The sequence below is a fragment of the Vipera ursinii genome (genome assembly GCF_947247035.1).
Source record: "Vipera ursinii genome assembly, chromosome: 1".
In the NCBI taxonomy this organism is placed as follows: domain Eukaryota; kingdom Metazoa; phylum Chordata; class Lepidosauria; order Squamata; family Viperidae; genus Vipera; species Vipera ursinii.
The window spans coordinates 276,599,128-276,626,063 of record NC_139512.1 but is presented as its reverse complement, the minus strand read 5'-3'; the positions used below and the strand labels follow the sequence as shown (position 1 = coordinate 276,626,063).

The 26,936-nt window shown below is 37.7% G+C and overlaps 1 protein-coding gene across 5 annotated transcripts in view; it reads right to left on the bottom strand.

The window, feature by feature from the left end:
- ARID1B (AT-rich interaction domain 1B) overlaps positions 1-26,936 on the bottom strand; it is a 441,898-nt gene that overhangs the window by 39,738 nt on the left and 375,224 nt on the right. For all 5 annotated transcript variants that reach the window (XM_083348110.1, XM_083348111.1, XM_083348113.1 and 2 more), the window contains one exon: positions 10,593-10,738. In XM_083348110.1, coding sequence (XP_083204236.1) covers positions 10,593-10,738 — 146 coding nt within the window. The remainder of the gene's footprint in view (positions 1-10,592; positions 10,739-26,936) is intronic.

Genomic DNA, 26,936 nt, shown 5'->3' with positions numbered 1-26,936 from the left:
TTGCCGTAGGTAATCCGGACCCATGCCGGATTAGGGGCAGGTACCAGTATGGATGACTGATTGATACACACCAACAGACACACACCTGTGTAAAATTCAAGATATAGTTGTGACTATATGTGCTTAATCCTAAAGCACAAATTAAAAAAGCAACTCCTCTTATACTTACAAACATTTTCTAGAAACAGCTGAAAACTTTACAGGAAGTCCTCGAGTTATGACTGTAATGTCACAAGTCGATCAAGCCAGCCTTGGTTGAGCGACCAAGGCTGGCTTGGTTGCTCAAAAGCGAGACACTGGTGAAGCGGGCATAGCAGCGCCTGCATTTTCTGTGCTGCATGAGGAAAGCACATCTTCCTTCCCCTGTCCTTACCACTTTCTATAGAGGGATAATCGAGAGCATCCTGTCATATTGCATTACAGTCTGATTTGGAAGCATCACTGCTGCAGACAGGAAGGCGGTGCAGAGAGTGGTGAGGATGGCAGAAAAGATTATTGGCAGTTCCCTCCCTTCCATCCAGGACATAGCACATAAGCATTGCTTAAGCAGGGTCCACAGGATTGTCTGGGACACGACACATCCTCTTCACGACCTGTTTTCCTTGTTACCTTCTGGGAGGAGGCTCCATGGTATCTGAAGCAGAACATCCAGATTCAGTCACAGTTTTGTTCCATACAGTACTAACCTTGTGAACTCTAAAGCTTCCTCCTTCCGTTATGTATTAAAGATGGACAGTAATTAATATTTATAGGTTACTTATATGTAAGGGTGTAGGTATATACATATGTTGTATATAGTGTGTTTATATGTGTGTAATGTATGTGTACACTTTTGAGAGTAGGCAACAGAATTTCATTTTTAATATGTGCCAGTAAAAATGACAATAAAAGTTAACTTATCTTAATGGAGATTGCTCATTAAGTTCGTAAGTCATGATAGTTAAAAAATGGATCAACCACATCACTGACCTATTTTTTGTAGTGGTAATTAAGTGAATCACTACATTCATTAAGCAAAACCACTGGTTTAAGCAATTCGGCAGTCATTAAATGAACCCATTGTTTGCTTCTGGAGCTTTTTTTTGCAGGAAACTGAAAGTAAATGCTGGTTTTTGGCAAAAAAAAGTTATAAATCACAGTCATGAGACTATGGGATGCTGCAAATGCCTATAAATGAGGGACAGTTGCAGTTGGTTGCCAAGCACCCAAAATGTGCAGGTGACTGCACTGGGGGGGGAATGAACTTTAGAACTGGGTTGTCAGTACCTTTTGAGGGATTCATAGTGTCTTTGAATAGTTGCTAAGGACTGGTCATAAGTTGATGACTACCTGTAGTGTATACTAGACAACCTGTGCCCTGTTGGATCATCATTTCAGATATATTTCCTTAACTAAAAACAGGAACAGAATGACTGTGGGTAGGGCAAAAAGCAGTGAGAGCAGAAGTGACTTCCGATTTCCTGCTGGCTTCCCCATTGAGTTTTTTCACGGGAAGCTGGGAATAAGCACTGCAAAACATCCTTCCTTCCTTCCTTCCTTCCTTCCTTCCTTCCTTCCTTCCTTCCTTCCTTCCTTCCTTCCTTCTTTCCCTTCCTTCCTTCCTTCTTTCCTCCCTCCCTCATTGTTCTTCCTGTCATTCTGACATTTCCCCCCCTCGCTTGAATTTCTTCTAGCTTCCCCATTTACTTTATAGGAACCTTGCAGGAGAAAGTCAGTGAAAATGCCAGTAGGAAGTTGAAAGCCCAAGGCCAAAAGGCAGGTAAATGGCTGGTGCTCAGCGGGGCAAGGAGTGAGGGGATATGTGCCCTATGACATACTGTTTTACCCAGTTCAAGGTTATAGATAAAAGAGTTTTACTACTGTAGATGGAGGTGTAATTCATTCAGTGTTTCCTATAATATCAAAGTCTCACAGCAAATGCTATTAGTAGTTACTTTCTTTTCATTCTTTCTTCAACATACGGCAAAAACTCTCATAACTGAACGTGAATATATGTGTCCCAGGAAAATGTTGCAGGATCCAATCCGGCCACTGGGACCAGAGGTTTTGTCTTCTGAGCTTTTGGACATTCGTGCTAGAGCCCATCCTCAGGGAACTTCTCTCTCACTCTGTTAGAGAGAAGCTCCCTGACAAATGGCTCCAGCATGAATGTCCAAAAGCTCAGAAGACAAAACCTCTGGTCCTGGTGAACAACCTAATCTGGAACAGAAGTTTTGTCTTCTGAGATTTTGGGACTCATGGTAGAGCCCAGATTGGATCCTGCAGTAAAAACACAGTCACAGGTTATTTTGGTATCTATTTACAATTCATGTAAAAATCCTGTGTGCCAAAAGAAAAAGAAAAAAAGAGCTAGTGAAATACGCCAATGATTACAGACCCAGAAGCTTCAGCCTATGGTTGCTGGACTGTTTTGCTTTTCTGCAACAAGGTAATACAGCATTCCAAGAAACAGCCAACATGTGGTAGAACAAGCCAAAGGGAAGGGGGGGGGGGGCTTTAAAAACACTTTGCAGATTGCCCACCACAAAATGATTATTGCACATATCCATGTATTACTATGTTTTAGGAAATAATTAGTTTTAATTACAGCAGTGAGAGAGGGAGCAAGTCTCTGGTGGATAAGTTGGCAAGCTTCATGGTGCTAATTGGTTAATATTTTTAGCATCACTTCACTGCAGGTTGGGAGAATGGCTCTGCCAAAAACCCTATCCAGCATGTGCCACAGGAGTATACAGCTAGCAATATATTGAATATGGGTCTGTGAACTGCCAGTACCTGTAGGCCAAAGAAGACCAAACTAAAAGGGAGCAAAATTCAGAAATTATAATACAGTTTTCCTACAGCTTTAGAAGCAGAACATATTGTTCTTCTCAACTAATGGAATAGCAGAATACAAAGGGATTTAGAGATCAGGTAAACCTTCCAGTGCATTTTTTAAATGAAATGAGGAAGAAGTGTAAAATGCCCTCCCAAAATGGAATATGCTGATTCCAGATCAGAAGACCACCTTGAGTATGGCTGGCATCTTCTCCACTCCCTCCACCAAGTAAGACTATAATGACAAATTATTTGCAAATTCACTGGTATTAGGTCTACATAAAGCTGCTGCAAGCCTTCCAAAAGAAGCTTGAACAGAGAGTTACACAAAGAGTGATAATTTCTGCTATTTCTAAATTATTCAAGTAGCCATTTGAATGATTGCACAGGAGCAGAACTATCTGAATGGAAAAGTGTAATCTAAATCTTGGATGATACGTTATAGAAGAAGAAACATGAGCAATCTATAGCCTCTGAAATTGGTTTATTTCTTGCCTGAGTCAGCAAGAGAGCTTATAAGATATCTGCCACATGTGTTGCCTCTATGAATTATGATGCACATCTGGATACAAGAAAATTGCCATCTGTACTTTGATCCATTGTCCGCAGCTACAACTAGAGCAAAGCTACTGTCATCTTGAGAAAGAACAACTAGTGCGGTTTGTAAATAGATAATAAATTCTAGCTTTCATGTGGCATTCTCCATCTTTTGCTGCAATGTTCTTTATAAGGTCTCCTGAGTCCCTTTGCTTTCAAGTCCAATGACAAACTGAGGGCATCATTTTGACCCTGTTTCAAGCAGTGAAAGAATGCAATTGTCACTGTTCCGGCAAACTCCAGTGCATAAACATTAACAATCCAGCCCATAAAGTGCCAAAAGACACAAAACGTAAAAACAGAAGATAACCGTGACATCTATTACTGAAAAAGCACTGCTGCAGAGAATGAATAGGTTCCAAAAAATAGCCTTGGGCTTTTTCTAAGTTGAAAGTTGGGATAGTTTAGAAAAGAAAATATGGGTCAAGGTCCTGAATGACCTACATCACATCAAACTTAGCACAGTTAAAGACAAATACAACATAATTTATACTGCAGTCAAGCTGTCTGTGTTTCTCCCCTATCTTCTGATAAAGATATTGTTGTTGGGGTCAGAAATTGTTCTCAACACTAGTGGCAACTCAGGCAACTTTGCTAGAAGCAATAAAAATCCTAATCCATCAGCAATTGAATTATGCGCATTAGATTTACATCCCTTATTGCCTTATAGAATGAATGGGATCTTACATGGGGATTTCCTTTTATTTTACCCCATATCAGTACAACTCAGTCCCTACTGAGTGTTGAGACAGCGGAAGCTCTTTTTTCTCAAGCCCAGCTATAAAGAGCCTATTCATCCCTTCTGTTTGAGATTAAAACCTAGCAAAAATATCTGCATGTTTACGTATCCAAAATTCTTATTTATAAGCAGTCTGCAAGTGGCTGAAGTAATGTGTGATACCAGAGGAAAAAGAGGAAGACATAATCCAGACCATGCAGAGAGATACTGTGATGTGAGCTTGCCAGCTCATCCTTTCTTGATCTTGAAAATGGGGAAATTAGCTGGTCTGGAGGGGATTACACTTCCTCTATAGCAGGAACCTAGTCTAACGGTATTTCTAAAATCAACACTTCCAACATAGCATTCTGGGTTATCCATTACATTTGATGCCTGTCCTTTGCACCACAATGACTCCTACTTCAGTTCAGGATCTTGTGACTGCACCGTAGTATCCCAGAAATCCTTTTTGCAAAATAAAAAGGTTGGTTGTAGGAAAAACTGGTTCTGAGAATTAAATCCATTGTCTGTAGTTTGCATTATGTTACAGAGACGGCATTGGTCGCGCTGGTGAATGATCTCTGATGGGCTCGGGATAGGGGTTATTCCTCTGTCCTGGTCCTATTAGATCTCTCAGCGGCTTTTGATACCATCGACAATGGTATCTTGCTGCGATGTCTCCGGGGGTTGGGAGTGGGAGGCACCGTTTTACAGTGGTTCTCCTCCTACCTCTCGGGCTGTTCGCAGACGGTGTTGGCAGGAAGGCAGAGGTCAACCCCGAGGCCCCTCGATTGTGGGGTGCCCCAGGGGTCGGTCCTCTCTCCCCTCCTGTTCAACATCTATATGAAGCCACTGGGTGAGATCATCCGTGGTTTCGGGGTGAGGTATCATCAATATGCTGATGATACCCAGATTTTCATCTCCACCTCGAACCAACCCAGTGATGCCCTCGATGTGATGTCCCGTTGCCTGGAAGCGGTAGGAATCTGGATGGGGAAGAACAGGCTCCATCTCAATCCGGCCAAGACCGAGTGGCTTTACGTACCAGCATCTCGTACAGTTCAGGATATTCCACCTTTGGTTATGGGGGGAGAGGTGTTACCTCCTGTTGATAGGGTGTGCAACTTAGGCGTCCTCCTGGATGCACGACTCAGTTTAGAAGATCATATAGGAGTTGTGGCCAGGGAGGCATTTGCCCAGGTTTGCCTGGTGCACCAGTTGCGCCCCTATCTGGACAGAGATGCTTTACGTACGGTCACTCATGCACTCGTTACCTCCCATGTTGATTACTGCAATGTTCTCTACATGGGGCTGCCCTTGAAGACCACCCAAAGACTTCAGCTGGTGCAGAATGCGGCCGTGCGGGTTGTGATGGGAGCATCCCAATACTCCCATATTACACCCCTCCTGCGTGAGCTGCACTGGTTACCAGTTGCTCTCCGGGTGAGATTTAAGGTGCTGGTTCTTACCTATAAAGCCCTTCATGGCTTAGGCCCGGGATACCTGCAGGACCGTCTGCTGCCAGGAATGATTTCCCATTGCCCTGTGCGCTCACACAGAGAAGGCCTCTTCAGGGTGCCGTCGGCCAATGTCGGCTGGCAACGCCCAGGGGGAGGGCCTTCTCTGTGGGAGCACCTGCCCTGTGGAATGAGCTCCCCTTGGAGCTCCAGATGGCCGCTGACCTCCGGTCCTTCCGTCGTGACCTTAAGACACTTCTTTTCCAACAGGCCGACCTGGACTGATGATAAGGGGTTTTAATATGGTTTTAACGTTTTATTGGTTTTAGTTGGGGCTTGGTATAGTTTAATTTCTTCTTAATATTTGTATCTTATTTGTATTTTATTGTTGTTAGCTGCCCTGAGTCCTTTGGGAGATAGGGCGGCATATAAGTCCCATTAAATAAATAAATAAATAATAAAATAAATTACCACCCAATAGTTTTCTCAGCATAGGGAATTCACAAATTGCCTATAGTCTCATAGCTAGAGTCCCTATATTCGCTGAAGTACAGGTGAACACTTTTTGTTGATAGACAGATTCCTGGATTAAGGCAAATGACTACCGAAGTGACAGATGTGCTTTGCTTGGAACAGAACTGCTGAAGTGAGCAGCAGTAAAGCTGTAAAGCCAAATATCATGTTTTGTGCCAGTTTACTTAAGCAAAAGTAGAAGAAATACTGTTTGTGGCTAGAACAAAAATTACTTTAAAATATAATTACATTAATGGCGAGTTTATACAGACTCAGCAATATTGTTATGTAATAACTTTTTTTTACTAAAACAAGCATAATGAAAATTTATCTTCAATAGTGAAGCACAAGACAAAAAATGGGGAAAGAAGAAAAACATAGTTATGAAGTAAAATTTTAATAAATGCTTCCTTTTTCAAATGAAATATTTCTAGTGCTCACAATTTTTTTCCTTGGTGTTATAACTGCAAAGGCAGTTATATACATACTGATTTTTGTTTCTCTTCCAATAATTATTTAATTACTACGGCCTATAACAATTCAGCTCTACCTAAGAGGCTACTTGAAATGCTTCCTATCTTCTAAGATCATTTAAGGGGTATTTACTTTCTATGTTGCCCTAATGGAACAGAGAGATAGTTAAAGTGCCAGTTATCTGAAGTAATGTCTTTGGATAATTCTATTAAACTATTACTGGCAGAACTACAATGTCCATTTTCAAGGCAATATGAAGAGGTCTCTGAAAACTCTTGCATGTGCTCAAAATCAGAAAGAAAGAATGTAGTAAACCTGGCTAACCCTTCCTGGTTGGTGAAAAATCCTTGAGCTATGATTATTTTCTATAATACAACAATGCTGTTTTGTTCACATTACATAACCCTAGTTAAATTAGTTGAATTACTCAATTAGAGTAAACTTTAAAAAAAATACAACTAAAACAACTTTGTGCCTGCCCCAACGTGGTTCCATCCAAATAAGTAGACTTCGACTTTTAGAATATCCCAGCAATTATGGCCATTGCTGCAAATTCTGGAGCTTCAAATCTACAGATTTGCAGGATGACAAAGTTGGGGAAGATTCACCTAAGTCAATGATTTTTAAACGTTTTTCTCTCAGGAACCCCTTCCCACTTAAAAACAAATTATGGAAGAACATAAAAGAGCTTTCGTTTTGATGAGTTACATTTATCAATATTTCCCATATTAAAAATTAAAATTGATGCATTTACTACTGCGATTGCTTCTCGAAATTGTTTGATGGGATTTTAATATTGTATTATTTTAACCAACTAGGAGTCAGAAGACATAATGAAAAGTCCTTCATCTCACAACACATGGACAGACTCAACCAAAGTTTTCACTTGGGATCTGTGAACATCCTAGACCTAGACCAAGCTAAATACAAAAAAGCTATGGAATTACTGGAAGTATGGCATTCAAGTAAATCAGCCATTAATAGACACATAAAAATAAACACATTTACATAACATTCAAAAGAGATAATAAAAAAGCTAAGAAGGAAACAAAAAGACCAGAACACATCCTCTGAAGTCTATACCCAAATAAGCAGAAGAACAAATAAGCAGGAAACAATACCCTAATCAAGGAAGTACTGGTACCTAGGAGAAAAACACACATCCCACCAACACTGGGAAGATAAGTTACTATACATACAGGGAACAAACCCCACACTCACTAACACTGATGCTGCTGCCTAGTTGGGTAATGAAACATCTGCAAGAAAACAATCAAGCTCAGAGAGCACAAGGACTCCACAGTTCAACCCTGAGCTATATATATTTTCTTCTATGGTTAAATTACTGTGAAAACTCAATTTTTCAGAATACATAATACAATAAAAATACAATGACTACTGCATACAAAAGACATATGATAAGTGATTTTGTACTGAATAGATTTCCACTGTATGAAATAATAAACGGCTGAGCTATCTGAAGAAAAAATTGCCGTGTGTATCTTTCTTAAAACTGGTTATTCTTTTGTAATACATAAATCTTCTTAGGCAGGACATTCTATCATCTGTTTGCTTGTTGGTGAGGTTTGCAGATCTAGGAGCCAGAGACGTTAGGGTAAAAAATTACTACTGCTAAGCAGAAAGCTAGAATTTATAGTGTACTTTCAATGCTCAAAAGTAATTTTTTCAGCCAGGCAGACAAAATAGGTAACTACATAACCCAAACACAGTAAGACCTAGGACAGCTATGGTGAGGAGTAAGCAGATAATTATCATTTGCTCAACAGACTTTTCCTTTTTCAACTTGTGTGCTGCTTGTGCCTAGTATTAAAGTCGGCCTCCTCAGGGTTCCGTCGGCTAGGCAATGCCAGCTGGCGACTCCCAGGGGGAGAGCCTTCTCTGTGGGCGTGCCGACCCTCTGGAATGAACTGCCTCTGGAGCTGTGGACGGCCCCTGACCTTCGGTCCTTCCGCCGTGACCTGAAGACATGGATGTTCCAACAAGCGGGCCTGGACTGACTATGGTTTTAAATTTGGTTTTTATTGGGTTAAATTGTCATTTATTTATTACATCCATTGTTTAATTCTTTTTTAAATTTTGTACTTTGTTTTTTAATTTTTTATTGTTGTGAGCCGCCCTGAGTCCTTGGGGAGAAGGGCGGCATATAAATTTAATAAATCTGATCTAAATCTAAAAGAAGCAATTTTATTTTATAATAAAAAACCTCTTTATGTATGATCTAAAGTTTTCATTCCTCTCCTTATCTTTGTTGTAAACACAACATAAAACCATTATAAATAAGACCAGTGGGAATACCTCTGTTAAATAGTTGCCTAGAGGTCATAGGCCAATAGTGGGTATTTTCAGCTCCCAGAAAAATACTGCAGAAAACCAAAAATATGCAAACAAAAACTTTAAAAGGTTATGAGAAGAGAAAAGAAGGAGGGTGAAGTACAAATGTCCCTTGTCTGCCTATTTGTTGGGAAAATATTTCATACAGTTCTGATTCTTGTTTGGATGTGGCTAATGTTAGTTTGTACATACTTGCTTTAACCAACAGGTAAATCATCTGGAATGCAAGGGAAAGATGAACCACGAAGACTATTTAATAGGCTATAAAATGTGGAATTTACAGAAATCACTATAAAGAGCAAGGTAGAGCCAATCAGACTCCTATATTTTTAGCATCAGGATGCTTACATGTCTTGATCTTCTATCTTTAGGAACCTAGGAAAGGCAAGAGATTTAAATCCCTCCAAGCATCAATCAGAGGTGGAATTAACTGCAAACTCTTGTAGGAATAGTTTAGCTGCTCATCTTGTCCTGTGCTCTAAAGAGCACTGAGGGGCAAAAAGTACCAATATCTATTATGCAAAGTGGTAAAGGAACAAGCATTTGGAAAAAATAACTCTTTTTTTCACCCATGTGATGGGCTTCTCTCCCGAGTAGGCATAAAATGAAAAATGATATTGTCTTAATCAAAGTAAAGCAACAGATGCTGCTGACAATAACAGGTCAAGGTTTGGGGTTTGTTTTGGCCACAGGAACATTGGGCAATGGGGGACGGACAAGAATTTCCACCAGCCTCTCTAGAAAGTACCTCTGTTCTTCTATATTCTAAAATGGAATGAGTAGTATCAGAGGATTGAATATACGTATTGTCTGCAGTAAAATCACAGCACGTAAATGGATTGATAGACACTAAGTTACTTGTCCCTTCCAAATGGACTCCAAAAACAAAATAATATCTCACTGCCCAAACGCATCAGTAATTAGGGCATGTCTTCACCAGGTACGTTTCTATTCAACAGAGACAAATACTGTACGTATGCAATAAGTAATACCTAGAAAATATGTGACTAAATATGTGACTAAAATATAACTCAAGACAACATGCTACTGGGTAACTGTATCATGAAACTGTCACTGAAGGGAAAAAGATGAAATGGGCAATGTAACTCTGAATATTACAGCAATGAATGAGTAACTGAACAATCTCGCAGGGAACAAGATGCCTTGTATTGGTATTCCTGCAAACAAAATAAATGTGAAGTAATATTTCAGTAAATTTTATTGAGAAAAATTGGAAAAAATTATTGGCAACCATACTACCTGGGTCTTTCAGAAAGACACACGAGATAGGTAAGAGACTTGCAGGATCCTGATAGCTAGGTACTTATTATGAGACACTGTCAGTTATTTTGGCTGAAAATATTGTTTAACCATAGGAATCCTAGTTTCAAAATCCCTGTTATACTTTAAGCAAAAGTCTCCTTCTAGTCCTGCCAGCTGTCAAATGGGCAAAATCCCTGTTTTCAAGAAACAAAGAAGAGAAAGTAGAGATATGGTGGAGATATATCTAGGAGTTGACAAAATGATTAGGAATTTTCAAATTCTTACAGCAGGATTTTGAGGAATGCATATGTAACTGTACCAACTGTCAGAGAGAAACACTTTAAAGGTTTCTACCTTTGAAAAAACAGCCTGCTACTTCTTGAAATTTTACCAGTCATTACCTGTGGAACTGTTCACCATGTTAGGTGCCATGCTGTAAGGAGGTACTTGAGGGTTCATCAGGCTTGAATTGCTGTTCATTGGTTGGGTGTAAGGAGAGCTGGATCCCATAATGCCACTCTGACTGATGACAGGAAAACTGCCTTGCCTGAAGGAAGAGAAATGACACACACACGCACAATCTCTTGTTAAATTTCTTACTGCACAGTACATCTCAGTTAGTTACAAAATTCATACTTTAGTATTCACACACTCCTACAGAAGATGCAGCCAGTTAGTTTTTGCCTGCGTTAGGGCGCTTACTATTAGATTAGTAATGAACTTATTGTAAAGCCCATTCTAAAATCATATATCATGCAGGTCCCTGAGCAAAATAGATGTAATATATGTTAATTTAAAATGGATAAATCCTAATCTTATGTAAAGAAGTTGAGATTGGACATGGCCAGCACACAGTGATGAAAGCACGTAAGAGAGAATAGAGTGCTCACTACTGAAATAAAAAAAGAACTCAGGATAAGTTAGCTAAGAACTTTTGATTGTATTTTGCCTACTATACTAAAAAAAGAAGCTAAAATAGAATAAAAAAATAAAGCAACTTTCCCAAAGTAAAACAAAAATATATAAATGGATTGAAACTCTACTACTTAAATACGCAATTAAGAAATGGACATTCATCTTATTTGTTTTAAAGCATTCATGATAACTGTAACTATTATAATCACTTAGTACTTTACAGTTGTATTAATGGATTGCTAATATCTCTGTGGTAAGCTAGTTAATAAAGGATCAGAAGAGCTTTTTTGCAAAATCTAAAAAATATAATTCTGTTTTTTACTGAGTGTAGTATATCTTAACAGGGCTACCTTTTATGGGTGAGTAAATACAAGTATATATTCACATATATGTTAATGAATAAAATCTCAAATATAAAGGATTATATAGTCAGTATCCAGTTGCTGGACAGATACAGCAACAATCACAGAAATACCAGTCCTCTGGTTCTTCACACCAATATAATTATCCAGTTTATACATGTTGTTTTTGTGTATAAGAAAGCTTACATTCACCATTTTTAAAAAATATAAATGCTTAAGACAAATGCAATTTTTTCACTGGGATTGAAAATACAGATTGAAGAAAGCCACAATATGGTTTGCCTGCTTGTAGTTTAGAGGTTTATGGTTTGCCTGCTTGTAGTTTAAATACTTTGGCCACCTAATGAGAACTCAGGAATCACTGGAGAAGAGTCTAATGCTGGGAAAGATTGAGGGCAAGAGAAGAATGGGACAACAGAGAATGAGGTGGCTGGCTGGAGTCACTGAAGCAGTAGGCGTGAGCTTAAATGGACTCCAGAAGATGGTAGAGGACAGAAAGGCCTGGAGGAATGATGTCCATGGGGTCGTGATGGGTCAGACATGACTTCGCAATAAACAACAAGACGTTTAGAGGGATTTTTAAAACAAATCATTTGGGTTAATAAATGTAACTTATGACTTAGCTAATTGTGGTTTATTAAAAATACTGGTGTAATGTAAAGTGTGAATTTATATGTTTACTATATGTTTCTATATTCTATATGTTTTCTAAATAAAGGAAAGTTTTTCTCAGGTGAATTTGATGTGTTAGACATTGCATAGCTAGTAACCTAGTATTATTGACGAGTGTTGTGTTTAACCTTCAAAAGCTTTTATGAACTTCAGAAGCTGTATTTGGGTTTTTGTTGCAACTGAAGGATCAAAGAAAATAAGGATCAAGGAAGCTGAAGGAATATGGGAAATAATATTTTATTTATTAACTAGTATTTTTATTAGTTTAATCACTAATATAAAGTATGAAAAAAGGACTAGTCAATACTATATTTTTAAATCATTTTATTGAAACAAGTATGGAACATGTGGCATAATTAATGTTTTTTCCAAGTTGGCTTTGTCCTCTATTTCTGTAAAGAAGCAAAGGATTTCTTTTGATATGAAGGAGACAACTGACATACAACGTTATTCCCCTGATGCAAGTTTTGATGTTATAGAGAAAAATATTTCAAATGCACAGCCATACATTTCTCTTTCCCTCCCTGCAAAAAAGAAAAAAAATGGAGCAGGAACATTTGCAAAAACTTTGGAAGATTTCTCTGAAATAAAATACTCTTTGTGTACATATTATCAATACCTTTCAAGTGTTCTGGAAATAAGATTGAAGCTATTACATAGTACATTAAATGGTACAATCGCTATTCTTCCTTGTAATAATAATCCTTATGTATTAGAAAGTATGGAAAAAGTATCAGTCCCAAACAATCAACTGAAACTATACCAAAATACTCTGTTAAAACATTTATTTATTTAAGTACACTATTTGAAAATTACAGTTTAAATAACAGTATGTCTCCTCAAGGTCAAAATCTGAGAGGTTACTAAGATGCTGCCAAAAGTAAATGCTTTGTGATTAGTTATATTTTTGGTTTGAATGAAATTAACCTCCAAGCATAACTATTTTAAGTAAAAATAACTTTTTGGAAAAAAATAGTCTCGTCTCTTCTAGAAAATTATTACATTACCAACACACCCCTTATAGCAGGGGTGTCAAACTGCTGGCTCATGGGCCAGTTCCATCATGCGGAGGCTGTGCCCACCCTAGCTCCAGCAATGCAAAAAAATAATAATCGTGATATGTCACATGTCACGTGACTCAACGAGTTTGACACCGGTGCCTTATAATATCTGAGAGGAAACTAAAAAAGAAAAAAAAAGAGGAAAAGCACCACCACCAAAATGTTAGATAACTGAACGTGAGAAACTTTGGTAGATACAAAAACAATTCAAGTAACAAACGATACCAGTTGTCCATTTTAATGCATCATCAAAATTTGGTTTTAATCAATATGCTAACTGTAGGTATATTTGATAATTACTTACTATCCTGAAACAAACAATTGTTTATTCACTGATACAATCAAATGAAGGAAATAATGCTCCTGAACATCTATAAAGCAACACAAATCTTAGTTTTAAATTTCTTAAACAGAGTTACAATGGCAAATCTATATGCAGAATTATTGGGGAAAAATACTATTATGTGCTTATACAGGTGCGACTGTTTTAAGATCTAGATTTGGGAAGCAGTAGCTACTCATAATAATTTAAATGCTAACAATTAGAAAGAGGTTTTTTTTGGGGGGGGAATGGGTGCCAATGGAAATTGTGCCTGCTTTTCAGGGAAATTTGCTCATTTGAACTCACTGGGTAAACTGAATTTAGTCATTCTTTCCCAGTGCAGCCTACTCCACATGTTTGCTGTGGTGAAAAAAATAACGAAGAGAGCATTATGCAACCTGTCTTAAATTATAAGGGTGTAGGTGTCTGCGAGAGTCAGGAGATAAATCTAACAGATTTTATTTTCATTATGATCCTCATGCATGATCTCCTGGTATTCATAAAGATAAGAGGCAAATGAGGAACAGAAGCCTGAATCATTTCTACAGAGAAAAGGAAAGATCATGACTCTAATATGGGATTGCAATCCCACAATAAATATTTTAGAGCACTAGTAAGTAAGTGGAGCAATCTTAACATATCTAGTTAAAATGACATTATGTAACAAAAGAAAAGACACTAAGGAAATAGGTTAGTGGTTTATAAGTATCTAAGCTATCATGTGCAAAAATGTGTCAGACATCTGTTGAAGCCAAAAGTATGACTAGGTTAACACATAAAAAGCTAAAAATTAGAGGAAAATCTTGACTTAAAAATTATTGGACAATCTGACTATAACAATAGCTGATTTCCTAAGACTGAAAGATTTCTAGGTGTGTCTTTATCATTATTAAGCAGTAGTGGTTTGTACTGTTTTAATTAACTAATTGACTAGATGACCTATACACCTCTTCTAATTTTTTTATTCTATGATTTCCAATTATTCAGATATATTAAATATAATTTATGCAGTTTTTGTGCACCTGATACATAAAATTATGCCTCTTTCTCATATAGCCAATGTATATAAATGTATATTTATATATATAAAGTTTTTTTTTAACGTATGTGAATATTTCATGGAGGACACAGCTTTAGAAGACAGCTTCCAGAAACTAATAAATCAGAGAAATTTGATCTTTTCATTCTGATTCCATGACATTAGGTCTTTAAGTGGAATGATAACTGAATATGACAAATAGTTCTACATTCATTTTGCATGATCAAGTAGAGTCCATTAAGAAATAAACTGAAATTGTAAGATTTATTCTGATTAACCTTTGGGCACTAAACACTAAGCTTGCACAGAATTTGTTAAATATATTTATATATCCTTAAAGTCATAGAATCATTTGTGGTTACTAAAAGAAAGAAACGAAGGAAGAAAGAAAGAAAAAAGAAAATATGCTTCTGTCAGTACTGTTTACGCTAAAGAGCTATTTGACCTGCTCTAACACATTTTCAGTTTTTCCCCTGCAACCTAAACTCCATTAAGGTGTGAGGCAAAGTTAATATTAGTTGTTGAAGTGTTTTAAACCAATTTGTAAAACTGTTGTGGCATTTATGGATGAAAAACATCAACAGTGGAACAAATTCAATGTACCACAGGCAATATTGGGAAAGGTGTAAAGTAATACCCTGGTTACATTTAAGGTATAGTATTTTTAGTAACTAAATCGAAAGTTTAACTTTCGCTCAGATAGTGCCAAAACTAGCCCTCTGAATAAATCATGGACTTCTTTCAACTTCACATCTGAGGGTATTTGAAATAATTTTGTCATGGTCACCTCTAGAATTATGTCTGAATTTTACTGCTTTAAATTAATGTTTATTTAAACTAACCCCTCTTAACTGAAAAGTATGTTTTAAACTTGACAATAAGATATCACTGTCACATTATTATATGAAATCTCTTACTATAGCAGAATTTTTCAAGATTAGTAAAACTAAAGGAGAAAAAAAGCTGTTTTAATATTATGCTCAGAATTTTTTTTTATATCTAATCATTAACATTTATTTTTATTTCATTTCCTCTAGTAAATGAATTTCATTCCTGCAAAAAAAAAAATTATCTTGATGTGGAGAAACGCTATCTAGGTGCTGAAAATCCCTCTGGAGACATTCAGTAATAGAGGCAGCCCAAAAAGGGGAAGTTTCTTCCAGTCAAATCTGCTGAGGTGAGAAAATTACAACTTAATATGCTTATGCTTGTACATGGAGTCTTCTCTTACATAGTCTTTTTAATTAATGTTTACTCCAACATAAGTAATTTTTTTTAAAAAAGTGTTTACATGTAATATTGTATGTAATGAGTCTATGAGCTCTACATGGTTACTAATCTACCTATTAAAACAGGCAAAGATGACCAGAAATTTAGCCATTTTTCGGAAGTAACTTTATGAAACAAGGTGCAGACAAATCTAAGGAAATCTCAGAAGGTCAAAATTAAAATGCAAGAGACTGACATTGCTTATTTTCTCTTGCTTGTTTAGTACGAGCCATGTTGATATAACTGATCTTCAAACTTCTTGGAAGCTACAAGTTGACTCCCATGTCTGCAACATTTTAAAATGACAATTTGAATTAAAGGTTTTAAGCAGGGATATTTTGTAAAACGCTGACAAACAATAAGCCTAGGCCCTTGACTACCAACCATGAAAATGCCTGCTGGAGACACACACAAATCAGCACACTGACCAAACTGCCCTATGCTATATCTGTGCCGTATCTGCCACACGACAATATTTCTCTTTCCTTTTAAATGTCAAAGTATGATTTGAAGGTTGTTATTTAAACATAGTGACCTGTACAATAACCAGATGTACTTCATTTAAATCTGTGTTGAGCGAGGTCTAGCAATAAAAAGCTTCTAATCTGTCAAATCCTGACATCAAATGGGTTATTGTAATGAGAGTAATTCAGAGGTGAGATCTGAAAACATATTTTCCTGCTGGGATTTTCTTACCGTCTCTCATATGTATAATTTTGTTGCAGCCTTTCTTCCCTGACACAGTCTGAATATTCTAAAATCAGACTGTTACCAACTAGCAGAGTACAATAGGTTGCAAGTTTGTGTGTGTGAGAGAGAAAGGAAGGAATGAAGGGAGGAAAGGAGGGAAAGAAGGGTGTGTAACAGAAAAAAAGAAAGAAAATAGAAAGAACATGCTTAATTTTTTATGTCATTTTGTTAATGTTATTGCCTCAGAAAGCAACCATTTAATGAAATTCCAAGGTAAAATACCATTTAGATAAATAACAGAGCACAGAAAAAGTTTTCTTAATATGAGCCAAAATGAGAGTTGCCAGATCTGGACTGCAAAAATCTGGACTGCCACCAGATGGCCACATCTATGTCTAGAGGGTGTCCAGATTTTTGGAAGCCAGTTAGCGAACTCAGTCAAAAACTGGAATACTCTTTTCAATAATACTCTTTGGCTTGGCTTCAGCTTTTGAGGCAAAGCCAAAGTTGTTTTTTCGCTTATTAATTCCTTACATTGGAGAAAGAGAAAGTCTGTGGATAAATGAACACTTGGAACCTTATGAATATTAAATCAATAGCCCTCTACATTCCTCTGTATACTCTATAGCAGTGATGGCGAACCTTTTAGAAACTGAGTGCCCAAACTGCAACCCAAAAGCCACTTATGTATCGTCGGGTGCTGGGTGGGTGTGGCCCATTGGGTGGGTGTGGCCCATTGGGTGGGCATGGCTGCAGTGGTAACGGCAGACTGGGTGGGACTAAAAAGTTCAATCAATCAATTCCAACTTTGCGAGATCTTTTTTTCCCCACGAGAAGTTGAAATTGATTGATTGAATCTTTTGTTTTTTCTTTTTTGCACACAGCGGCTGAGGCCTAAAGCAAAAAGGATTTATAAAACCCAGCTGAAGGCCTAGGACTGGGGTGACAGCATGCGTGCCCACAGAAAGTGCTCTGCGTGCCACCTGTGGCACGCGTGCCATAGGTTCGCCACCACGGCTCTATAGCAAATACAGAGTTCCTAATGTACATATCCTGACAACATAAAACTGTTTATGCACTTTGGATCCCGCTAGACCAGTGGCTCCCAACCTTTTCTATATCCCGCGCCCCTAGAACGCTTCTGATATATTCTCGCACCCCTTACAAAAGTTTGAAATATCGGCAACGAATTATGCATATACACTATAATTTTGAAAACCTAAGTTAATATCGTATCACACCCCCGGTTGGGAACCCCTAAACTATGGTTATATTACTGCAAACATCCCTTGTTGCCTGACAGTGGATGTGAAGTATAGGTAGCACTATTGTGTTATGAAATACTAATGACTGCCACATTTAAGTCAGAGTTATTCTTGATAGCACTGTAAACAGAATTAACCTGAAGCAGGTTGCTTAGTGACTATGCATGAAAGACTCAGTAAAAAACAAACTAATTTGCTTTTATCATAAGAAACTAGTGCACAACAGCTTTCCTTAACCTACTGCTGAGTAGCCAAAATGTACTACTAGCTATTAGCTTCTGTAGTAAGAAGTGAGCAGTGGTGGTATGGTGTGTGTGTGTGTGTGTGTGTGTGTGTGTGTGTGTGTGTGTATACTCTATGTGCATATAAGCAAAGAGGGAATGTGCTATCCAGGATCAATAGTAATACACTCTGAAAATATACTCGCTATTCAGTGAATGACACTGCATTCGTATAGGATAGTTGTCTTGATTCCAAATCATCTGGAAATGGAAACAAGAAAATAAGAGGGAATAACAATTTTCTTTTAATCAGTGGTGTTAATTTTAATGAAACAGATATTGGTCAATACTGTTTGCATAAACATTTAACATTTTCTTCCCCACAGAACTTTTAAAAAAGAAATTTCAATTTGGATAACATTATGACTGAAACTTATGGGACATGTTCTATTGATATTAATGGTCTATGCAATGGAAATCAATATTTGCTTATTTCAAGCTCATCCCATTGTGTTCACTGAGGCTTATTTCTGGTAAATTATTCCGAGAATTACAGCCCATTCTGGAGGAATTCATTCACAGTTTATAATCAAACAGCATTTACAGAATTGTTTTCTTTAAATGGCTCCAGTTTAGCATAAAGAGAGATGCACCTCAGTTAAGGCTGACTTTAGTTTCCAAGTTATTCATAGTTCTGCTTAAAACTCAAGGGATTTTTCCAAACCATTTTTTTTTGTCAGAAGCAAGATACAATTCTATTTCTTCTTAGTTTTGGATTTAATGCTACATTGCATCTATTTATGTTCATCTGCCAATGGATTGGATTTTTCTTCACCACCTGCAAGTCTCAATATGATCTCCTTGTTGGCTCCTAAGGGAAAGGAATAGAAGGGGAACTGTATTTCTGAGATTAAATTTGTTTAGATAATTTTAGATGTCCTACTTTTATACCAACAATTCAGTCAGATGGTTAGCCTGTTTTGTAGCTGGGTTTAGAATCAGGGCCAAGTTCTAAAGACACCATGATTTGTCCATGCTGGCATTTTTAGTACTGAGGTTTTCAGAATAACTTCAGGCTGGCTACTGGATGCCAAAGCAGTAAAAACACAATAGAAATGATGCATCAATACATGGAGAAAAATATCCTAAAAAGATAAGCAATTATCATAATAAGGCTTTAACTCTGTATTTTCTAAATTTAATTCTATTTGTTTCTTGGACTACATTTCAAAATATCCCAGAGCAGATAATAAATATATTAAAAGTCGGCCAACTCAGATGATATTAAAAGTAATAAAATAAAATACACTGCAGAGAGAACAGTTAGATCCAAATTCCTTTACTACTATGGCCGCTAGAAAGTACAGAATCCCCCAAATCAAAGTAGATGCCTGCCAAATGTTTTCTTGGCAGCATTACAGGAGTGGTTTGCTTTTTCTCTGAGAATTTTCTTCTCACTTTTTAGTCTAGCCATCCTTCACAATTACCCAACTAAGTCTCACTAACTAGAACTAGCGTCCCTTCCTAGTGATTATTTTCCAATGACAGGTTCTTCATAAACTTCCCTTAAAAGTGGGAGAAGTTCTTCACTCTCTGCCCCACTGATACCTTTACTTTATTCTGTGCTCCGTTATTCTACTGTACTCTCTTCTGCTCCATTTTTATCTTTCATCTTTATATCGTCCCATCCAAAAATTCACATCACAACATCCATATGGACAGTAAACCAGCCAGACATGATACTATGTTCAATAAAATGGAAAGTAATCATGACATGAAAAATGGAAGGGAATGCTCTTTGAAATAATTCCATATTTTAAGTCTTCTGAAAAATCAACAAAGAGGAGGGGGTCAGCCTAATTTCCACTGGGAATTTACCCAGACGTTTTAGTAATACCTGTATAATAATTATACATCACAAATCAAAATATTCAGTGGCATATAATTCAAAAATATAAAATAACTGACATAGAAAAACAACAGAAACAGAGAACACGTACGATATTAAGTTAACTGGAGTGACATTCAGGTTGAATCACACAATAGTGTCAACTCAAATACAGTTGAAATGTGCTGTGATAAAACTGTCTTGACCAGGTTTTGCGAAGCAATCACCATTGGAGTAAGTCTTCTCCCTAAGGAGAGGCAGTTCCTTGATATAGGGTAATGATGAAAAAACAGCACCTTCTGGCCTTAGTCTTCCTAACCTCGTGGAAGTGGAGAAAAATAGCAATTTTGCAGAATGCATGTACCAGCATTCTGCTGGAGAAAATGGTTCTATAGGAATCTCAGCTCTAAGCCAAATATAGCTTTATAGGTCAAAATCAGCACTAATTGTATCCATTAATGTATTGGTAGCCAATTTGTTCCATTGCCATTAATACAAGGACTGTTAAATGCAGTTTCTGAGTGGTCTTTCACAGCAGTCCCAGGTAGATTACACTGCATAGTCCCACTAGTTGGTAATAGGAGCATGACTTATTGAAAAATCCTTCTACTCCAAGTATTGGTGCATCAGCCGGAACTAAACAAAAATACTTTGTCATGGTTTCTACCTGGCTGAGCAGTATCTAGCCTGTTACACAGTCCCTTAGGGAACAGGGACATAATTTGGAGTACTTCTGAATCTAGCACGGTTGCTAAAGCCTTGGAATCTTAGGTGACTTTTGTCAATTTAGACTGTACCTAACAATTATAACTACACAAGATAAATGTAACTTTGCAAGCTAAGCCTCCTTATAAGGGAGACTGCCTTCCTTCAATACGTCAAAAATATAGCAACTACATTGTTAACTAGAGCTGGCAGATGCAATCATATTGAATGAGAACACTGACAACTGCACTGGCTGCTAGTCTACTTCTGAGCTTAATTCAAAGAGATGGTATTAGCTTACAAAAGGCTGGGACAGGCTCTCTGATGGAACAGCTTCAGTTTCACTTGAAATGCTTAAGATATCCCCACACAATCAGGCTAAGCGGGAGGCTACCAGGGAAGGGGATTTTTTTTTTAACACCACTGGTAAAAAATGAATGGTCAACTTATGGCCATTCATTTAATGGCAGTTCAAAGTTACAAAAGTACTGGGGGGAAAAAAGACTGACGACTTGTTCTCAATGTTACAACCAATGCACCATTCCCCATAGTCACATGATTGCAATTTGGGCACTTGGCAACGTTTACAACACTTGCAGCCTCCTGCAGACATACAGTCACAATCTGTGGGCTTCCCAGCTGGCTTTCAAACAAACAGTCAATGGATTTCATGTCCTGGTTTCAGGGAAGGGAGAAAATGCTCAGGCAGTAAGCAGGTGAAGTCCATGTGGGACGTGAGCCCTTGGGAGGGGTTGAGATTTGCAGAGATGCTCTGTAGGAATACACCCGTATACACTGTGTTTAGGAGCAATGTATTTGCAGTGAGACTTGTAAAAACCCCAGGAAGGTTTGTTTGGAGAGGCAGCAGCAAATAGATATAGATTAGACAAAAGAAGAGTTGCGGAAGCAGGAGAAAGAGTGTCTGTGTGCCTAATACCTTACTAGAGGATGAGGAGAAGATGTAATCCAGTAGACAGTCCATAATCTAATACCACAACATAGCTTGAAAAGTAATAAAGAGATGAATCAGAAACCTGGTCAGTAATAAACCAACGTCAAAATGAAAGCGCCAAGAGTAGGAATTCATGAATCACCAAGTCAAGATGCTGAAGATCGTGCATCATAAAGTCAGACCCCCAAAGATGCTTCCAGGAATGGAAGGTACTCCCTGTGCGGATTAAATCCTTTCCCTGCCGAGCAGACACAGCTGAAGCATTCCCGCCTCAGTAGTTGCCAATAATGAGGTCTGGCTTGCAGAGTCAGCATCTTTCTGCTGCTTACAAGATGCTTATTTTCTCAGGCTGGGAGAGTCTGCCCTGCTTCTTGGCACCTATGTAGGCTAAAGAAGGATCAGCGCTGGTCTAGGAGACACCTGAGAAATCAAATCATTAGGGGAAGAGCCTGGTGGAATCTGATCCTCCCCCACATCTCGGAAGCATGGCTCTGAGGCCAGGACAATAGGGAAGCAGTAGGGAAGGCTGCAAATTGCAATCACATGATATCTCACTTAACAACTGCAGCAAAAAAAGATAGTAAATTAATGTGTGATCATGTGATGTCTCACTTAATGACCATACTGCTTAATGGAAAATATTCCTGCCCCCTTTTATGGTCGCAAGTTGAGAAATATCTATAGTCTTGTCCTGTCTGCAGAATGCTCTCCTCAAAGAGCTGCTTTAATGCTTACGGTATTTTCTGCACCAGATGAAGACATTATAATACTTTTTCCCAGAGACAAATAACTTTTTTCACATTTTAAAATATTAACATTTTACTGATAACTGTTTGTACTTGGTGCCCTTCTTTTTGATCTTATTTGCTGCAATATTCTCTACTTAGGTTTTATATTTGCTATGGTTTATATGTTTCTACTTAAAAATGTTTCACTCATTGAACACTACTTGTTACTGGTTGGCATAAAAGTACACTAACTTGTTAATTAACCCTGTGAATTACAAATAATAGTATTATGAATAAATGGAGATTCTCTTCACCCCCTGTGAAATTGGGTTTCCTAAAGTCAAACTAATAGACTAATTTGCTGTCACATAGATATTACTACACATTACATAAATATATCCCTTTCTTAATAAATCTACCTATACTAAGTACATGTGTGTGTACAGTATGCGTGCATAGAAGTTCCCACACACACATTTCTGGAAGCAAGTTATAAACAAGACTGACAGATTTACTAGATTTGGGAATTTATATTGTGATTCTGAGAAAGCAATCTAAACCAAAACAATCTTTGTTCATGAGATGTACAAATACATAACTGACAAACAGGTGGCCCCAATTTTATCCAAACCCACAATTCTCACTTTATGAACACAACAGAGAATTGAGTTTATATCTCAACACAGAAAGCAAAGACATATCAATTATTTTGATAAAAGCAATCCTTTAATCCATGTTGCTTCTCTACTCCATTACTGTCATTTTTTTTCCAATTCTCAACCACTTTTATGAAATTATGTCAGTTTTGATATAGTAAATAGCTACACAGAGAACAAAAAACAGTATCATTGGAATAAGGTCCTTTCTTACTGTACCTGTGAGCAAAGAATCTTTTTGTATTTTCTTGATAAGTATTTTTTTATAGGGACATCATTTAATTGGTTATGGCATCTGCCTTCTGGTGTGACATCCCACCAGAGAGCCATATTGCTCTTACCTTAATGATTTTCTGAAACTATTAAAAACATGGTTCATCCAGACCAGACATGTCAAACACAAGGCCTGGGGGCCAGATCCGGCCCATGAAGTGGTTTCATGTGGCCCGCAAAGCCATCCTGGAAACAGTGAGGGAACGGCCCCCACTGCCTTGGCCCTGGCCCAGAGACCCTCCTTCTGCCAGAGACCCTCAGATCTGTCCCACTCCTGCCCAGGCCCCCATAGGCATCCTTGATGCAAACGATGTAGAGCTGGCCATGCGCACCCAGTAGGCCACGCCCACCCAGGCCATACACACCCGGCCCCCTGAGGGCAACTGCAATGCTGATGCGGCCCTCAATGAAATTGAGTTTGACACCCCTGATCCAGACCTTGGGATAAGATGGCTGTGGAGCCCCTACAGGTTGTGTCTCTCTATGTGTGACACTGAGTTAGCTTTATCTCCTGGTCTGGGGCTGCCCAGAGCTGTTCAGAGGTTGGGCCGCCTCAAATCATAAATAAAATTACGATAATATGTAAAAGTCATTTATTTGATCTACACATTTAAAATTTCTCTAGGAGACTTAACTATTTCCTAAAACACCCAAATAAAAGGTTAACAACAGGGTGTGTGTAATTTATAACATATGTAATATATAATGTAGAGAAGTGCAGATGCTCCTATTAAAAATGAAAGGAAAAGGTGAAAGGAAATGCTGGGCTACCCTCCCCTTCTCTTCTTGGTTAAAAAAAATTACTTGTACATTTGTTAAAAAAAAAAACCCAAATAGGAACAAGTCTGTACATATTTTGAGAACCACTCAACAGCAGGTATCAATTCCTCCATTAATGAACTGAAGCCAGCACTGTGGCAGAAAGCAGCAGCTGGTTAACAGCTCATCCTAATGCCATACAGTAATTTAGGCCAAGAAGCAAACTCTCTGTTATCCAACTGAGTTTTCAAGGGGATTCTTTTTGGAAGCTGAAATACAGCTGCTTTTACTGCGAGTTATTGCTTAGACAATCAAGTAATACCAGTAACAAGAATTATAATTTTATATACTGAGGTCTATTAGAATCTCAACTTTGAGAACTGCAGGATCACGTTTCTGTGGACAGAAAGGCTTAATTTAGTTTTACATAAATTAGGATGCCACAATCAAAGAAAGACTTGGTTAGAAAGAGCCATTTAGCTTACTGAGTCCAGCCACTTTTTTATGCAGTTAAAACATCCGTGATGGACTGCTGTCAGATTCTACTTGAGTACAATAGAGTTTTAAATTGCTTTTACATTTAGGAAATCCATATTAGTATTTAATCAAACTCTGCCTCCAAATAACTTGCACTTATTATTCCATAATATGCTCTGGTCATGGTAAGATAATAAGGATCAGGTTCTGGTTTTATTCTGACAATATTTTCAGGTACCTGTAAAGTAGTAGACTATGTCATTCCAGTCTTCTCAAAGTTAAAGATTCCCAATTCCTTTTTAAGGAGCATGGTTTCTAAAAGTCTATTTTCTTTCCTATCCTTCTCTGAATCTGTTCTAGTTTGCCTTGGTCCTCCTTAAAATAAAATCTATAGAACTGGACACAAAACAGAAGGAAACTGACCAATAATGCCAGAATAATGTAAAAAAATACTTTTTCTTGCAATTTGGAAAATATATTTTTGCTGATGAAGCAAAACCCATTCATAGTTAGTTTGAAAGCAGCTTTTATTCCAAAATCTCTGTCACAAAGACTATTGCCAAGCTAGATGTCTCTTATTTTATATCGGTCCATGTGACAAACAACTATGGGTCTTTGTTAAAGTTTATTCTGTTATTTTCAACCTATTTTCTCGCCTACCAGTATTACTTTCAAATTTGTGTCGTCTTTGACATAAATCTACCCAAATCCATGTCTTGTCCAATTTGATAAGCCTTCCCTCCACCTAGTTATCAGTCAATAAAAACTGAATTCAAAATTAAGTATAATGACTATGTTTTGCTACACTACTAGAAATTCTTCCTCATCAAAAAATTCACTAAGTTATTTATATAAACCAGAAGATTGGTTTAATGTGGGAATTCATTCTCACGTTTTGCATCTATAAGTAATTTTGCTTACTATACACACATCGGTAGAAATACATTTGGAACAGTAAACTTCTTATGGAGAATATTGGAAAATAAACTTCATATTTTAACTAGTGCAGAAACTAAAAATGAACGGCAACTGCAGACTTCGTATAAATTCATTACGCTCTTTTGCTGTATTAATTGTGCATGCTATGAGTTGCTTTTAAAATTGTAATCTCAAATCAAGTATCAAGATGAAAGAGATTGTTGCATCAGCCACAGTTTTGTGTAAAAGTATACATCCAGTGGAGAAAAAACCAACCTTATCAAATGCAACACAAGCATATTGCCTTCTAAAACTTTTTTGCCCTATTTTTTTGTCTTTGACACATAAATGTATTATGGCTGTTAACAATATTTCCTTGCCAATAATGGCTATTGGTCCATCAGCAGTCTTACGTTCTCAGGACTCTGGAGAAATGTGAAAAAGTGCTTGCTATCAAACAGCAATATGAAATATGAATTTCAAATAGAAACACAGCACTAGATAATGCTGATAGAGAACTCAGTTGCTTGTAAAGAAATATATGTACATATTTGTACGTGTCTATACATAGCATGTGTGGCACATGTGCATTCTCTCTCTCTTTCTCTCGCACACACACACAGGGTCTGTTATTTAAGTTTACAGTGGAAAGAGAATGTGTATGCTGAATTCATCCATACTAAAAACAATCCATTCATTTGCATTTGCAGAAGTGTATATAAGAAAAAAAGAGCTATATTTTTAATAACCTGATTTGAATTTCAGCGCCACATTGCAAAACACAGATTTGCTATATTGCCATCTCACTACCACTAAGGCCATCAGGCTGAACAAAAGTGATTACATCCCTGGTTCTCCTTGTCTCAGACTCTGGCTATTGGCACAATAAAATAAATAATTATTTCCTCAAAATGCCTTACATCAGGGGTGTCAAACTGCCGGCCCATGGGCCGGACATGTCACGAAGAAACCGCGCCTACCCCATTGCCGGCAATGGGGAAAAAGTTCCGATACGTTGTGGGACGTCACGAGTTTGACATGTCTGCCTTACATGCTTTGATTGCCTGATGTAACACCTCATGAGATCTCAATCCCACGTAGGCATGCATAGAACTGAAGCCTGAGAATGCAGCAGGCATATGCGCGACATTGATATGTGACGTACAAGAAAGAATCATGGGTGATGAGCATGATACATGTTCAGGTTACAATGAAATTTGATGCTCAGGTGACAGAGATGTGCCTAGCTCCCTGTTCTTGAGCACAAATTTTCATATCTTCTTTCCCAATGGCAGCCCTGTCACTTTCTAAATAAGGAGCACTCTGTGTAGGGACAAGGAGCTGCAGTCAGCAGCAAAACCAGTCCAATTCCAACAAGGCCCCTAGAAATGTCTTCCAAGGAGAGGAACACATCTTAGCCCAACTTCCTAAGGATTTCAGTACTTATTTAACAGCAATACAAGGGTCTTGACAATCACATAAACAACCATGGCTTCTCACCATTTCTTACCATGACTTTAGGAAACACCTAAATCAATCTTTAACAGCAACCTGTTAATAGCACCAAAAAAAA